The sequence below is a fragment of the Phyllostomus discolor genome, chromosome 2 (assembly GCF_004126475.2).
Source record: "Phyllostomus discolor isolate MPI-MPIP mPhyDis1 chromosome 2, mPhyDis1.pri.v3, whole genome shotgun sequence".
In the NCBI taxonomy this organism is placed as follows: Eukaryota; Metazoa; Chordata; class Mammalia; order Chiroptera; family Phyllostomidae; genus Phyllostomus; species Phyllostomus discolor.
The window spans coordinates 192,327,309-192,345,046 of NC_040904.2; the positions used below are offsets into that span (position 1 = coordinate 192,327,309).

The following is a 17,738-nucleotide window of genomic DNA, read 5'->3' on the forward strand; positions in this document are numbered from 1 at the left end:
TATGCAGGTTAAACATAGTATTTTATACACTTAATTAGATTAAATAAATGCATTGGCTTTCAATAAAAATCAGGATGGAGTACTCTTATAAAATTCTAATTGAAGCTTACTTTTAAACAATCAAAAAACTTTTTAAAATTGAGCAACCTTTGCTAGAGAGGGTACCACACTGATAGACACTTTGCCTAATGAATTAAGCTACAGCCTTGAACTGGTATGAATCAGAAATAACATAAAAAATGTTTTCAAATTATAATTAGGGTAACTAAAATATTCAGAGCTTAAAAAGTTGAAATATTAAATGTTTTACATGTATTATATCTACATATTTTATTCCCACTTTTTATTAGTAAACTAAGTTGCTAGCCACTCAGTAGCTTTGTAAAGGTCATACATTGCACATTTCAAAGCCAGAATTAATTCTAGAACTCACTGGCCACAGAGCCCATTGACTGAATTATTAAATTACAGTATTTTTTTCATTACTGTGGCTCACACCACTAAAGGTGCCTTGACTTTAACATGCATGGGAACTGCCTGGAAGTTTGGAACAACAGTGTTCTAATATAAGTGATTTACATACATTTATTTTACATTTTACGCTTTTTTATTTGCCCTTAACTCTATTGCCAATTTCTTGTGTAACATAAGTATTTTGAAAATTTCACTGTTATTTTGTTGTCAATATTTTTTAGGTCTTGAATAAATTTAGTGATTTAGTAAGATTTTTTAACACACGAAATATTTTTATTTGTAATGATTTATCATTCAAAATCAAAGCTCATTTGATAACAACGCATCTACTTTAATGAATAAATGTATGTCACCAAATAAAAATTTAGTTCAGAAAATTATTATATATGCCAACACGATTAGTGCTCCACCTTGAGGGCACTCAGTCTTTAATCATATTTTAACTTCCAATTTACGATAAATATTGTGTCTTTTTTTCTAATACAACATTTTATTTTCAATACTACCATTCTAATGGTGTTAAAATATTTCCATGGACTCTGACTTTAAATAAATAAGGATGTTGTTATTTATGAAATCATTTTATCACTAACATACAGTTTTTTTACTGCTCAAATAATATATAGTCAAATATAGAATATCTTAAATATTGTATCTACAATGAGGCACTTGTTTAAAGATGTAAGCAATCTATAAGCACATCAGGTTCTTAACTGGGAAATGAGCCCGATGCTCAGCCTCTACCCGCCCAGTGTCTCTCTGAGGGATCTCTTCAGTGTGTGTGTCACTTACTCATAAACACACATGTTGTAGAGCACAGTCTCAGACACCACTCAGCTGCAGAGATGAGTGACCAAAGAGTGACCTACACAGAACTGAATCTTCATAAGGGTTCAAAGAGACAGCAAAAAGCCTCTAAAGGCACGAAGGGCTCCATTCCAGGAACTGAGCAGGAACTAACCTATGCAGAATTAAATCTTCAAAATGCTTCTCAGGGTCTTCAAGGGAGTGACAAGAATGACCACTGCAAAGGTAACACATTCAACAGACTGTTGAATGTATAACTGTTCTAGGGTGTGCAGCTGGGTGCAGATGTGTGGGAAAGAGAAGGGAATGAGCTCACATATATTTTTCATCTTAAGGATCAGAAGTTGAAGTTGGATTATGGTGTATTGATATGAAAGCTGAGGACAAATTTTATTCAGACATTGTTGTAAGTTGTAGTCTTTGACTTGTAGAGCATTATATTTAGTGAAAATTCACTGAGACATTCTGAGAGGAAGATTATGGCGGTAGATACCGGTTTGGTGTCCAAGTTTATGTACATGATTGTCTGTGTGTAAACTGTCCAAACAATTGTCTCCATCCTTCCTTTCTCAGTGTTTCCATTTCCTTCCCTGCAGCATGTTTGCCACCTCCAGAGAAGCTCATTGCTGGGATCATAGGAGTCATCTGTCTTGTCCTGATGACCACTGTGGTAATCACAGCTGTTATTCACTGTAAGTAAATTATTTTAAGATTATGTGAAGCTCTTCACTTTTATGTTTATTAGTGCCTCCAAACACTGCATAATACTATAGAACTCTCATAAAGTATTTTAAAGTATGCCTTTAGACTAAGCACAAAATTGTTATTCTGAACTTGTCCAAGGTATAAATATCTGCATTATTTTAAAAAGTACTTTATTTAAGTCTGTTGCCCATTTTTTAATTGGGTTGTGTGTCATCCTGGAGTGGAGTCATGTGAGTTCTTTATATACTTTGGAGATCAAACCTTTGTCTGAGGTAACATTGGCAAATATATTTTCCTAAATATTCATAGCTGCACAATTTACAATAGCCAAGTGCTGGAAGCAACCTAAATATGCACCAGTAAATGAGTGTATCAAAAAACTATGGTACATTTACACAATGGAATACTGTACAGCAGAGATAAAGAAGGAGGCCTACCCTTCTTGACAGCATGGGTGGATCTGGAGAGCATTATGCTAAGTGAAATAAGCCAAGACATGAAAGATAAATACCATTTGATTTCACCTATAAGTGGACTTAATCAACAAAACAAACAAGCAAGCAAAATATAACCAGGAAAACTGAATTAAAGAACAAACTGAGAATAACCAGATGGCATTGGGGAGAAGGATAATGGGGGGAAGGCCCATAATTGGGGGAAGGATAGGGAAGGCCCATCACAAACAGGTATAAAGGAAACTTGGACAAAGCCAAAGGCAGTAAGTTGGAGGGTAAGCGGTGGGGGTGGGTCGGGTGGGAGACTGAGATGGAGTAAAAATGAACACAATTGTACTTGAACAACAGTAAATAAATAAATAATAAATTAAAATTTCAAAAAAAGAAATTTGTATATATATATATATATATATATATATACACACACATATATATCCCACATATCCATATACATTCTTGTGTTATAATTCAAGGCATGCTTTAGGACACCTTATTGAGAAATACAAATAAAGTCTTCATATTGATTAATCCAAATACTGTAAGAGTTGGTGAACTTTGGTTGTCAAGGCTTTTGAAATAATTTCTCCCAAGTTATCATAGCTTCATTAATTTTTCCTGGCAAAATCAATTTTATTCCAGGTCATTTTAATCCTAGACAATATACCACATTTCAAAGTAAGAAACAAAGTGTTATGATTTATGTAGATCACCATTACTTTTTTATAATAATTACTTCTTTTTTAGCTAATGTAACCCTGGTGCAGAATAATTCTTCTTTCTTGTACATAATATAAATTATATATTATTTTAACAGCAAGCCAGACAAGGAACGAGGCAGGGAACCAGACTACAGGGAACCAGAAAGGTACCTAATTATTTTCTGTGTTCTGTTATCAATACAGTTCCTACCTTGTCTCTAACACCATCAAAATGTATAGGTTTTATTTTTTTGGTGGGGGGGATATAAACTATAATACCAGGCATAAATATACATAAGTAATGACTATAGAAGAGTATATTTCTTAAGCAAAAATATGAAGAAATATTCATTTAATTTATCATACTCATTGTTGCCAAATGGTTGAAAGATAATTTTGGTTTCTAAAAATGTGGTTTCATTCATTGACATTCAGGACATTAGAAAGTGGATATTTTTGTCTGTGTGTTTGCTTAATATGGGCACATAAATTAGGGAATGAGGGAATCACAGAGAACTCACTTCTCTGTGAGTGTGTATGAGTGTGTATGAGTGTACTATGCTTTATATATGCCAGTCTGTGAGGGTATATACATATACTGTGCACTAATTTGTCTCTACCTGTGCAAATACTGAAATTAATTTTCATTTTAAAATTCATATTTTTCTTGGATAACAATACCTAATCTTTCCTCAGAATATCATTGTGGTCGATGCCCACCAGAGTGGTTAATGTACTCCAACAACTGCTATTACATCAGCACTGAAGGAAAAACATGGAATGAGAGTTTGCTGGCCTGTGCTTCTAGGAATTCTAGCCTGCTCTATATAGATAATGAAGAAGAAATGGTAAGATTTTTAATGCTCTTTCTTTCAAAGAGTATTTTCTTTTATATTTCTATAGAATTCATTCATACTTTTGTATATATCTGTAATTTATTATAAAGAATGCATGTTATAGACTGAAATTGGCCATGAAATATGTGCTGACAGCCCGCTCCTGTGCACTCTTTCACAACTTCTCCTGTCTCCTCACTTAAGCACTATTCTGAGATTTTGTATCACAAATTATCTTTCTTAATTTTGAATTTTATGTAATGAGAATTATTCATTATGTATTTTACATGTCTCCATTAATTCACTCATGATAGTTTTCAATTAATCCACATTTTTGAATGTACCTGAAGTTTGTTAATTTTCACTGTTGGATTGTGTATATCAGGCATTCTTTAATCTATTGTACTCAGAATAGAGATGGTTTTAATATGTGGTTGTTAAGAATAATTATTTCATAAAAATTCTTGTGTATTTATTTAAAATAATTGATACACAATAATACATATAACATATAAAATGATTAGCTGCATAATTTGTAAGTATAGTTGTAATGGTATTTGTGTATAATTGAAATGTATTGCCGTTTTGCATCAGATTGAAATTGCAGGATCAAAAATATATGTGTATGTAAATTATTTCTATTTTTACTTTGTTGTAATAATACACATTATATCCAATAGTTTCATAATCCAAAGCTTAGTACTGCCAGAAATTTGACTGCCATCAGTTCTGATCATTATACAAAAGCATCATTATGACTGTAATAGTTATTTTCCTCATACTGATCAATTGAACACATCTCTCAGAGCACCATTCATTATGGATTTCTGTACTGTGAGAATGAGAAGTGCCCATTCATGTCTCTTGACCATTTCTCCTGTATGTTACCTATAATTTTTGTTCTTAGAAGTAGTCATATTTTGGATATGACTCCTTTTTGAATTTGTGAGATGAAAATGTCTTTCTTGACAGTTAATTACATTTTTCTCCTCATATTGGAGTTTTTTAATGACCAGGATTTCAAACTTACCATAGTCCAATATCTCGTTTTGGATGTTGGTGGTTATTTTGGACAATTTCACAAGTTGGCCAAAGTTCATGAAAATAATCTACTGAATTACTCTTTATGGTTTATCTTTTTTCTTTATTGATGAACTTTTAGTTTTAGGTTTAAATACTTTGAGAATTTATATTTTTTTGATACTGTATTTATGATGCTGTGTGTAGAGGCCAAGTTCACACTTTTCTACATCATTACCTAGTTGATACAGCATAATTTATAGCAAATGATTTTTTTCCACATAAAGAACTTTATACACGAGTCTATATATTTTAACATAAAATTTAAGAAGATGATCATTCATTGTGTCTCAAAAATTGTTTTTCTCTCTTCTTTTCTCTTTCTTTTTGTTCATGGGCAATAATTACACCTAAGTCCATGTTACTTATAAAGTTCTGTGAAGGTCTCTGAGGCTCCATTAGTTTTTCTATCTCTTTCTCTCTACCTTCAGGAATTAATTATTTCTATCACTCCACCTTTATTTCATGAATTCTTTCTTCTATATCTCAACATTTATGTAAATGCATTGAATTTTGTATTGTAGATAGTAATTTTTCAACTGATAATTTTATTTAATTCATTCATAGAGTTTTTATTTTATTAATTGTTCTGTCACTGCCATCACATTTCCATAGAGTTACTTGACCATAGTTTTAAAAATATATTTTGTGTATATATATATTTGTAATAACTAGTATTAAATATTTGTATAAAAATTCCATCATCTTATCCCAGTGAAAGTTATTTTGTATGACTGATTTATACCCCTGAGTATGGAAGATATTTTTTAGCTTCTTTGCATGGTTTAAAATTTAGTTAAGTCTACGTTTTCAATAATATATTATAATAAACATGAATCCTCCTACATGCTTATTTGATTTATATTTTTGTAACTTCAGTAAACTTTTACTGTAGAATCATCTCTTTTGAAGTGTGCTTACTCAGTTTTTAAAAAAACACTGTGGTCCTGGCTGGTGTAGCTCAGTGGATTGAGCATGGGCTGAGAACTAAAGTATCACAGGTTCCATTCCCAGTCAGGGTACATGCCTGGGTTGCAGGCCATGAACCCCAGCAACCACATATTGATGTTTCTCTCTCTCTCTATCTCCCCCGCTTCCCTTTCTAAAAATAAATAAATAAAATCTTAAAAAACAACACTGTACTCGAGCAACAATTAAAATTAAAAAATGTTAAAAACAAAACCTTATAAAATAAAAAAATAAAATTCTTCTCATTATTTTATTTTTAGGCTCAATTACTGGAATTCCTCTTGGGCCTGCACAGCTTACTTGACAACCAACGATTTTTAAAAATTTATTCAAACACCTCAAGCCACTATGGCTCCACCCTCTGCTACTTCATGTACTTGCCTGTGTGTGTGTTTGTAAGGGAGTACTCACAATTTTAAAATCAGTTCTTGAATATACTTTGACCTATTTTTTACCACATTATCTTTGTTTCTTCTACACGGTGCAAATATTTTTTTCCCACCAACCAAGTAGGTATAGAAAGTTAATATCACCTCTTGTACTGTGATCTCATATTGAGTACCTTCCTGTTTATAGTTGGCACTGTGCTAACACAGATCAGAAAAAGGATGGTCTTCCTCACTTTTAACCTAGTGAATTCAGCACTTTGACCTGGAAAAGGAGTGGGCAGTTTAACCACTAGTTCCAAGGTAATCAGACTTCCCCTGTGGCAACACCAGTGATGTTTCAGCATTCCCCAAACAGTAAGAATTAACTTCTTACTCAGGAACTGAGATGGAGATTCAGGGGCAGTCTTAGACATGAAGACTACAAATTTACTCTATTTTTACTGGCATCTCTAGCTGCTTTTTCCAATAATAAATGCTCATGTTATTTTTATTCTTTGCTCAAATTTCAGAGGTATGAAATTGTTATATCTGTCCCTTCACCTAATTATGCTAGTGCATTTTCTTAATGTGTCCAACATATAAAAGTATATTATAAATTGTGTCACTCTAACCTAGAAAAATAACTGTATTTGGCTTTTCATTTTTAAAAGCATCTTTATTTATGTTGCAAATATACAATTTAGTTACTTAATATTTTATTTAATTCCATTTGAAGTCTCATAGATTGCCATATATAACATTGCTTTTTTCAAACTGGTATATAAGAACAGTATAAAATACAAACTATAACCTATATAATTCTCTTTCTCTATTCTGATTGGAATGTTAAAACAACACTGATATAGGCTCAGTTCCAGTAGGTCTGCTGGTTAGAGCATCATCAGAATACAGGCCGATTGCTGGTTGATGCCCCATCATGCAAACACAAGAAGCTCCCAAGGAATGCCACCCTAAGTAGACTAACTGATTGTTCTCTCTCTCTCTCTCTCATATAAATAGAAATAAAGTAATGAATAAAAAAACAATAACATTGATTTAAAAAGAAAAGTGAGTTAATTGACATACATCTTTTATTTTAAATAAAGAATGGTGAAAAATGGTTACTTATGTATGAAAATTAAGAGTAGCTTAATAGCTTATACATTTTGAAGCTTTTATCAAAAAGTTCTTTTGTAAATTTCCACTTATAAAACCAGTTACAACATTGCAAAGCTCAACATGGAGAATATAGTCAAGAATATTCTAAGAATTATGCATGGTGTCAGATGGGCCCCAGATCCATTGGGGTGATTACCTTTCAAGGCATACATAGGTCCAAAAAAAAAAAATTGAATGTGAACAGTAAAGAAAAACATATTTTTTAAAGTTGCTTTTGAAAATAAGTTCTCTGAAAATATCATTGTCACACTTTTATATGGCCAATTTATTAGTGTACAAAATCATTCTCATTGTTTAATATTAACAAAACCTGCATTCAAATTCTCAACATAGGAATAAAACCAAAGGTAAAAGAATTATAATACAGTCATTTAAAATGTAAGCTGCCCTGACTGGGGTGGGTAGGTTGGTAAGTAGGTTGGACATCATTACATAAAGGGAAATGTCACTGGTTCAATTCCCAGTCAGGACAGGAGCCTGTGTTGCCGAATGAGTCCGGGATCCAGAATAGGAGAGGCAACCAATTGATGTTTCCCTTTCTTTCTCCCTCTCTTCCTCTCTCTCTAAAAATAAATAAATTGAATCATTAATATATAAATAAAATAAAATATAAAGGTTTACACTTTTGTTTTATTCTCCCATTGTAGCGCAGTTGTAGATTTGTAGTTTTCTTAAAAGTCTTGTGTATCTTATAGCAACATGAAGGGTTCTCTTTCTGATATTCTGCCGCCCTTGATGGTTGCTGGTTGGCTTCTTGCACGTCCACCCCTGCATTTCCAACTTTGGCTCAATGCCATCACAGCTCTTTGATCATGAATTATCATTCCCAGACTCTTGAAAGGTATGTAATATCCATAATATCAGCTTACAGTTGTCTAAGAAAAGACTCTTTCATGAAATAAGTTGGAGGTCAACTTCTGTAATTCCTTCATCCTGCACCTGACCTTGCGGGTGAGTTTTGCTTTTCCAGAACACAAGATTCCTTTCTTTGAGCTCTCCTCAGGAGTTCCACCAGATGCTCTGGCACTGGCTCCCCACTCATGCCAAACACTCTTTCCCTTTCTCAGCTGCTCGCCTTTGGAGAGTTGATCAGTGATGTTGTGAATTTAGCCACTGAGAAGTAACCTGTGTTTTCCTTTCACACTGTTCACTGAGGGTGGTAGGAGGAGATATGGACTGTTTCATGGACTTACTTGTTTCTTTGGCCAGTTGTTCAGAATATTGTTGGTTCTGCTGCAGCTGTTGCCTCAAATCAGGTGAATCTTGAGGTGTTCCACATTGATTAAGGGTCTTTAATTTTTTCACACAAGGTCATGTGATCTTTGGTTGTTGGATATGCTCAGCCAGCTGGGTGGGGTGACCAAGAATTCCTGGGTGACAGGATGTGATTTATTGCTTATTCACTAATGTCATCAGATGTTGGTGGGCTGTGCAGTTTACTTAGCTGTCACCTCCCCCTCTAACTGGGAGCCAACCTTTTTTGTTTTTATAAATACAAGTTAATTTTACTTAATTTCTCACAAATTTTGTTTCCTCATAGAATTTTTTGAACATTTTTGAAATGTATCTATGGACTGGACTGTCCCAGGGAAATAATACTAATTCTTGGGTGTGGACAATTGGCACAACTCTCTCTTCCGAACTGTAAGTTTCTTTAGAATGCCTATATATTATTCCCTCATGCTTTCAAATCAGGAATTAATGTTAGAAACAAATGGCAATGGGTAAAGAACTATGTGAAGAAATACTTAAATGTTTTTTAGAAATGTTTTAAGAAATATTCAGATTTACTGTGTAAATATTACTGTAAATATTTGCTTATTTAAATATTAAGTTATATATCTTCAGATTAATTTTTTATTATCTCTGCATTTCAGATTTGCAAAAACCTCAGAGTTGGACAAGAATTGTGTATGTTGGAATTATCAAACACACAACTTCTATTCTGAGTCCTGTCTAGGAAACAAAACATATATTTGTAAGCACCAGTCACATTAGCTCACTTAACTTTGGTATCATGTTACTGTCACCATCCCTAAAAGAGCACAACTCTAGTTTTTTCAGGAATGCTGCAATTATTTTTGTAAAACTAAGTTTTAAGAATTATTTTGAGATCAGTTTTAGTTTCACTACAAAAATGAAAGGAAGGTACTGACATTTCCCATGTAGTCCTGCATGCAAAGGATCCCCGTTACCAGCATCACTTAGCAGAGAGGGATGTTTGTTACTGAGAATGAGTCTGTACTGACACATCATAGTCACTTAAAGTCCATACTTTATCTGATGCTTCATCCTTGTTATTATACAATTGTTTTGATATCTGTATTTATGTTAACCTTTAAAAGTATATATCCAGGTGCATATTAAACATTTAAAAATTTTCTTATTAATTGAAATATACCAAGTATAAATTATGAATTTTCATATCAAGCACAGTTACTGCTAAGTCTAAAATAACATGAGTAATTGTAGACACAACTTCAATATAATTTTCACCAGCCTTTGAATGTTGAAAATGAGGACTGAACATATTAGGATATCAAAGGTTTGTAAGGCAGTGGAGTCAGGACAGAGAAACCAGGGATGATTTAAAGAATTATTAAGTATTTTAGGAGGGTAGACTACAGACAGTGGTTGAAGAAAATTATAAAATGTACCAAAGGGCTAATCAAAGAAGATTACCAAAAGGAAGAATCATATAAGACCAAAAACATCTCTTCATCAATGGGTTTCAGACTCATGTCACTACAGAAAACTCCATGGCAGACAGGTTCACTGAATGGGTCTAGGAGAGAGCAGGTCCCAGTTTGTAGGCTGATGTGGGTGAGAATGGATCTCACAGTGTGACTGGTGAGTAGGATGACCTCTCTGACAAAGTGTCAGCAGGCCCAGGCTGGATAAGGGGAACTCTGGTTGTGACTAGTCCCAGAAACTTGCTGGAGGGTGGATACCACAAGAACTTCCTGCGTGCATGCAGATGTCAGCCACAGCACTGGGGCTAAAGGAGAGAAAACAGCATGAAACCAGGAAGAGGAGCCCTTTCTCCAAGTGTCCTTCATTGACAAAACTTCAAGTGAGCTGACTGGAGAAGAGGTTGTAGGATCTGGTGCCATTATCTCAGAAAGGGAAATATGTATAGATTTGGAGCAGAGAGAATTAATTTCTAATTGGCACTCACTGTTACTGTGCAACAAAACCAAGATTTCTGTAACAAAAGCCATGGGACTATACTTGCTTGGACAACAAAACCAACACAAATATCTTCTGAATCCATTTAGTGCATCATTATCAATTATTGTAGTCATTTTTTTTTTGTAGAGACTGGTAGTTTCATTTGGCAATAATTAGTGTCCTTTGATATCTCTTATATATCTGTTTTGTTTTCCTCTACTGGATTTTAGTTATTTTTGAAGGTATCTTGTTTTATTAAATTCTTTGTCTATTCTTTTTGACATTCTTAATTACTATGCTTAGAAACCTACATTGATAGAAAAAACACAATGTTAAAAATAAGAATATAAGAATTAAAAAAGATAACATGTCCATGTGAATTAAACATTAGTTATTGACAGAATGTGGGAAGAAATTTAATAATTTGACATCATTAAGTGGTAGTTTCGCTATAATTCAGTTACAAATGGGAGAGATCCTATATTTGTTTATCTTGTGCAAAATGAATTAATAATTCCTATACATTCATCTGTTTAAATATATCTTCTTTATGTTCTCTATATTTATTCATTATGTTCATATGTATATAATATGTGACTATTCCAAATTAACTTCATGTGATATGTGCATTGAGTTGTATCTAATAACTGACATTGTGTTACAAACAACCCAGTTGTATTGGCATTTGCAAGCAAACATTAATCTTACTCAGTTTTTCTCAGTGACCCATGTGTGGTTTGGTTGGCTTTCAGGTGATATAGGCTGAGCATGTATGGGCTTAGCTCCAGACCACAGATTTGGTTCAGATTTTTTTTATATCTTTTACTCTCTGACCAGTGGGCTGCCTATATGTGACCTTCTCAGAGCAGGGATTAGCCACTCTCCACAGAGCTAGCTGAAATGTGCTACTTAATGCCTCTGCTCTGAACTCATAAACTGTTATTTTCACAAACATTATATTAACCAAACCAGTCACATGGCCAACTTGTTAATTTTCTGCAAAGTATACTCTTCTCATAGTGGTAAGAGAGAAGAAATGTAGATTCACAGAAAAATAATGTAATCTACAATAACAGCCATAGGAACATGTGCAGATGAGAGTAGTGTTCCAGCAGTTATGACCCCTGTGGGAGTTATGGAAGTTCCAGACTCAGAATATAACATATCTACTTGCACTGCAGAGCCACATTGGTTCTCACATCACTTCAATACTGCCAGGTATGTGTCTTTGTGTTTAACATAATTAATTTACACATCAATAAAGTCATCATTTAATGATAGAAATAATTTCTCAAACTTAAACTACTTCATGGCAATATAGGCAAACAAATAAAAATAATTAAAGTTATGAGGAGAAATCACCAAATGAAATGATTAGGAGAATAACTCTGAATAGGAAATTAGTTGATCAAAGCCAATATTCAAAAATAAAAGTGTTCAGACTGTTTGGGATGGTCTTGGGAAAATGGTGACTTTTGTGTATATGGTTAAAGCCCCATTCATCTCAACAGCTGCTTTTCTGACATAAAGTGAGTCTGACAGCAGCATCACAGAGATTGCAGAGTCTGTCTGAAATGCTGTGCCCTCACAGATGTTCAGTGTAAATAACAAAAAGAGAAATAAATGACAAGGTGCGAGCATACAGAATGTACTTGAGACCATATCGCTTGTATACTGTGATGATTAGCATCAAATTTATCAAGATTGCTGATTTTATACCAACTTCATGTCTGCATCTGAATATTATGTTTCCAGTGGAACCAATGATTTTGCAGTTTTCTCCTAGATGGCATTCCCAGTTACTCTAACTTTGTTTGAAATGTTTTCATGCAACACTTGTACCTCTGAACATGATATGTTTTATTTTTATTATGTTTATTTTTATCATTGTTCAATTGCAGTTGTCCCAACATTTTCCCCATTTCCCTCCCCTCCCCTGCCCACCCACTTGGTCTATTCCCTCCCCATTGTCCCTGCCCATGTGTCCTCTACTCATGTATTTTAATGTTTTCTGGCTTGCACCAACAGTATTTCATCTGTCACAGTTGGAGGGTTAACCTCTGAAAACAAGGGGTCAACAGGACTGTCCTCTCTGTGAAGATCCAGGGGAGACTCTGGACCATGCATTTCTCTTACTATTGGGTGGAGCTCTCAGTGCTTTGCATCCCATGGCTTCCAGACATCTTACTCCATTCTCTGCCTCTGTCACCTCATTGTCCTCATCCTGTGTGTCTGTCTCTGTGTCCAAATGTCCCTCTTTTTATAGGATATCATATGTATTAATTAAGGACCACCCTATACTAGTATGACCTTATCTTAATTAATCTGAACTTGCAGAGGCCCTGTTAGATAAAGCCACATTCTTGACCTGTTGCAGACATTTATTCAGGGGTTGGAGGAGTGTGGGAATGAAACCATAGAAAATGACTAAAAAAAGCAAATTATGTCTAAATATTTTTTATTGTATTTATTTATTTTTAGAGAGAGGGGAATAGGGGAGAAGCAGAGGGAGAGAAACATCCATGTGTGGTGGCCTCACACACCCCCTATCAGGATCTGACCCTGCAACCCAGGCATGTGTCCTGACTGGGAATTGAACCAATGACCTTTTGCTTCAGAGACCTACTGCTCAATATACTGTGCTACACTGGCCAGGAACAATGTCTAAATCTTTTGTCTGCGTATCATTTTAACTGGAGACAGTATTTGGTTTGGTTTTTCTAAAAACTCAATTGCAACCATTCGCTTGTTAAACATTGGGAGTCTGATGCGAAGGCTCTCAGAAGAGAGGGGGAAATGTCCTGTCACAAAATCAGAAGGAACAATCCACTGAGAACCCATGTCTCCATGACATTTCAAGTCTTTCAACATTTTTAACATTTTAAAATGCAAGGAACATGTTTAGTGTATTTTAAGGAAATTTTGCACTGATTTCCACAGTGAGTGCACCAATCTGCATTCCCACCACCAGTGCACTAGGGCTCCCTTTTCTCCACATCCTCACCAGGACTTGTTGTTTGCTGATTTACTGCTGATGGCCATAAGACTGTTGTGAGCTGACATCTCAATGTGGTTTTAGTTTGGATCTCTCACCTGGCTAGTGATATAGAGCATTTGTTTTTCATATGTCCATGGGCCCTCTGTGTGTCCTCCTTGGAGAAGTATCTATTCAGCTCTTTTGTCCATTTTTTAACTGAAGAGTTTGTCTTCATGATTTTGATTCATATGAGTTATTTATATACTTTGGAAATCAAACCCTTGTCTGATGTATTATTGGAAAATGTGTTCTCCTACAAAGTCAGTTCCCTTTTCATTTTGATGATGGTTTCTGTCATCATGCAGAAGCTTTCTAGTTTGATGTAGTCTGATGTGTTTGTTTTTACTTAATTTCCCTTGCACTAGGAGATATATTGTCAAAAGTATTGCTACATGGGATATCTGAAATTCTCCTGCATCTGATTTCCTCTAGGACTTTTATGGTGTCATGACTTATATTTGTCTTTTGTCCATTTTGAGTTTATTGTTGTATATAGTATGTGTTTGTGGTCTAGTTTCATTTTCTTACATGTAGCAGTCCTGTTCTCCCAACACCATTTATTGATGAGGCTGTCTACTCCATTGTATGCTGTTGCCCCCTTTTCAAATATTAATGGCTTTTACAAACTGAAAACGGAACTGCCTTTGACCCTCTGATTCAACTTCTAGGAATATACAGAATGAATCCTGAGTCACCTGTTCAAAAGAACTAATGAACACCTATGTTCATAGCGGCACTATTTATAATAGGCAAGAGCTGGACACAGACAAAGTGCCCATCAGTACATGAGTGGATCAAAACTGTGGTACATTTACACAATGGAATACTACACAGCAGAAAGAAAAAGGAACTCCTACTCTTCATGACGGCATGGATGGAACAGGAACATATTATACTAAGTGAAATATGCCAGATGGGAAAAGACAAATACATTATGATTTCACTGATAAGTGGAACCTAATCAACAAAACAACAAAAAAAGAAGAACCAGGGACATGGAAATAATGAAGAAAGTGACAGTGACCAGGGGAAATGAGAGTGAGATGCGATGGGGGAAGAAGAGGCGGGTCTGGTGAAGGAACATGTATGAAGGCAAGGACAACAGGGTGGGAACTGACTGTGGAAGCAACTGGACAACTGTGGCATACTCTGGCCAGCAGAGTCTGCCTGTTGTGACTGAAGAGGCCAATAAATGCACAGGCTACAGCAATCCTGTGGAGAAAAAGGGAGCAGCACGACTGCTCTCTCAAGAGGAGAGTGCCCAGACCCTTGCCTAGACAAGCTTTTATTGTTTTTCTCAGGTTTTACATCAAAGAAGGATTTATTATCTATTACGTAGAATATTGTTGTCTACATTTTAGGTACAATCAAGGAAATGAAAATAACACATGCAGAAGGGAAAGGCAGTGGGCTGATTAGCTTCATCTTTGGCAAAACTGACACAGGCTTTGGAAATTACTTTGAAGATAGACAATACACATTTACTGTTTCAGAACAGGGTGATGGAGTTTTAGCAAGAGCAAACCATAACAGTTAGTATGCATTTTGCTAGGCCCGATTCCCACTGGAAAACTTGTTTGAAGGTCTGACTCCTATTGGGCACTTCGATTCTGTAGGTTTTCCCTACAGAGCTGAGTCACATTTGCCAGACCCAAAGAAACCGGTACCCCTACAGACAACATTAAAAGCAGAAATTGTCAAAATTTTATTTTGATTTGAAGGCAAATCATATGTTCAATATATCTCATTTAAAGATTTAATCCTACAATTCATATAGTTTACAGTGTGTCTGCTTTATTACCTGCTTAAGATGACCAGCTACACTTAGTTCCTTCCTAACATTCAGCACCTGGCAATGACACAATTTGTTTAAAAGATACTTTTGTACTAACCACAGAAGAAGTGGAGAGATAATTCCCTGGCTGGTGTGGTTTAGTGGATTGAGTGGCACCCTGTGAACTAAATGGTGGATGGTTTGATTCCTAATCAGGACACATGCCTGGATTGTGGCCAGGTCCTCAGTAGGGGGCATGTGAGAGGCAACCAGACAGTATGTTTCTTTCCCTCTCTTTCTCCCTCCCCTCTGTGCTCTCTAAAAGTAAATAAACAAAATCTTAAAAAAGAACTGGAGAGATCAGACCAAATGGTGATGATTCTTTGCCTGTTTGTTTCTGAGTATAAGACCATATTCTCACTATCCTATAACATTTATTGATTTTGACAATTTAGGAACAGAGTGAAACGCAGAGAAAAATAATTACAAAAGGAACAGCAGCATGTGTGCTACCTGAGACTGCATGATTTCCTTTTGAGTGGATATTTCCCTGATAACTCACCTTGGACTAAGTCACATGCTAAGGCAACTGCTTACAGAGTAAAAACATCAATCAGATGATGGTTTCTCTCTCTAAAGCTAATGTAAATAAACTTTGATGATATAAACAGATGTCTTCATTTTATTTGTTAAGTAAATTAAAAAACAGATTTCTCAAAAATTAAGCTTAAAAGTTTAAATAATTTTGCCTTGTCCTCCCCAAACAGAAAAACTTCTGCTACCTCTTTTTTGAAACCAAATGCACAAGCATATTATAGCCTTCAAGCATATTATAGCCTTAGGAAAAGTGTGTTGGCTTTTCTGTTCTTTTGTGTTAATGAATTGCATAGTTTAAAGACTATACATTACATACCATGATTTTCTGACTTCAATTATTTTCAGAATATAACAGGTAATAAGTAATGATGTTGTTCATGGAATTTCAAAAATTGCACCTATACAATGAGATCAAAGCATACTACAGAATGTCTTTTTAATTTTGCAAATGCAATTTTACTTTAATTTTTATTTTTCAATTACAGTTGACCTCCAATATCATTGTAGAGTAGTTTCAGGCGCACAGCATAGTGGTCAGACCCTTATATAACTTGTGAAGTGATCCCCGAATAAGTCTACTCCCCACACCCTGCTTAATGTGATTATTTGAATGTTGTCGACCATATTTCCTAACCTTTACATCCTCATAACAATTTTGTAACTACTAATTTGTAGAATTATCATTTAGAATTTCTGTATGCAGCAGGGTTACACATCAATTGAAAGTTCTACAATATGCAGTTTATTTTTTACCTTTATCGCCTTTGGTAAGAACATTTCAGATCCATGTCTCAGTGAACTTCAATTACCCAATACAGTGCTATTGACTGTCACCACCACCTGACAAGTTAGATCCTTAGGCTTCTTCATCTTATTGAAAGTTTGAACCTTTTACCAACTTCTCATTAAATTCTTATTTCCAGACCCTGGCATCCACTGTTCTCTGAATTTGTTATTTTTAAATTTCACCTGTAAATGATACCCTACAGCATTAGTCTTTCTTTGTCTCACTTATTTCACTCAGCAAAATGCCTTCAGGTTCATCCTGGTCACAAATGAGAGAAGTTTCTTTTTCTCAAGGATGAATAATAATTCATTGTGTGTGTGTATAACTTTTTTAAAATCCATTCATCAAGTAAACTCACACAGGCTGCTTTCATACCTTAATTATGGTGAATAATGCTTCAAGGAACCTGGGAATACAGATTCTTCCTCATAATAATTGTGTCACTTTGGATATATACCCAGAAGTGGGATTGCTGGACCACATGGTACTTTCCATTATAACTCACTACCAATAATAGATAAATATTTCCTCTTTTCTTGATACAATATGAGATGGATGAAAATAATTCCATTTGATACACACTAGATGACTCAGATTTAGTGTCTTATTTCTTCTGAGATTCGTGTGTCATTTAACTTGTGTTTTCAAAACTACTGTCTCTGCCCTCCCCCATTTTGGTTAGGTTAAATTTTTAAAAATTACATTTTTTTTCATCCTACATAGCTATATGGTGGCTTTTGTCATTTACAATGAATATATCTATTAAAATACAGATAGCTATTTATGATTTTAGGATGAATT

General features: G+C 34.7%; 2 protein-coding genes across 2 annotated transcripts in view; both read left to right on the plus strand.

The window, feature by feature from the left end:
• LOC114513858 (NKG2-A/NKG2-B type II integral membrane protein-like) overlaps nucleotides 1-17,738 on the plus strand; it is a 260,653-nt gene that overhangs the window by 63,856 nt on the left and 179,059 nt on the right.
• Nucleotides 1,320-4,733, plus strand: LOC114513863 (NKG2-A/NKG2-B type II integral membrane protein-like). The gene is made up of 5 exons (XM_028533219.1): nucleotides 1,320-1,506; nucleotides 1,878-1,973; nucleotides 3,256-3,306; nucleotides 3,836-3,987; nucleotides 4,656-4,733. Exons 1-5 carry the CDS (start codon nucleotides 1,320-1,322, stop codon nucleotides 4,731-4,733), a joined length of 564 nt encoding a protein of 187 aa, XP_028389020.1.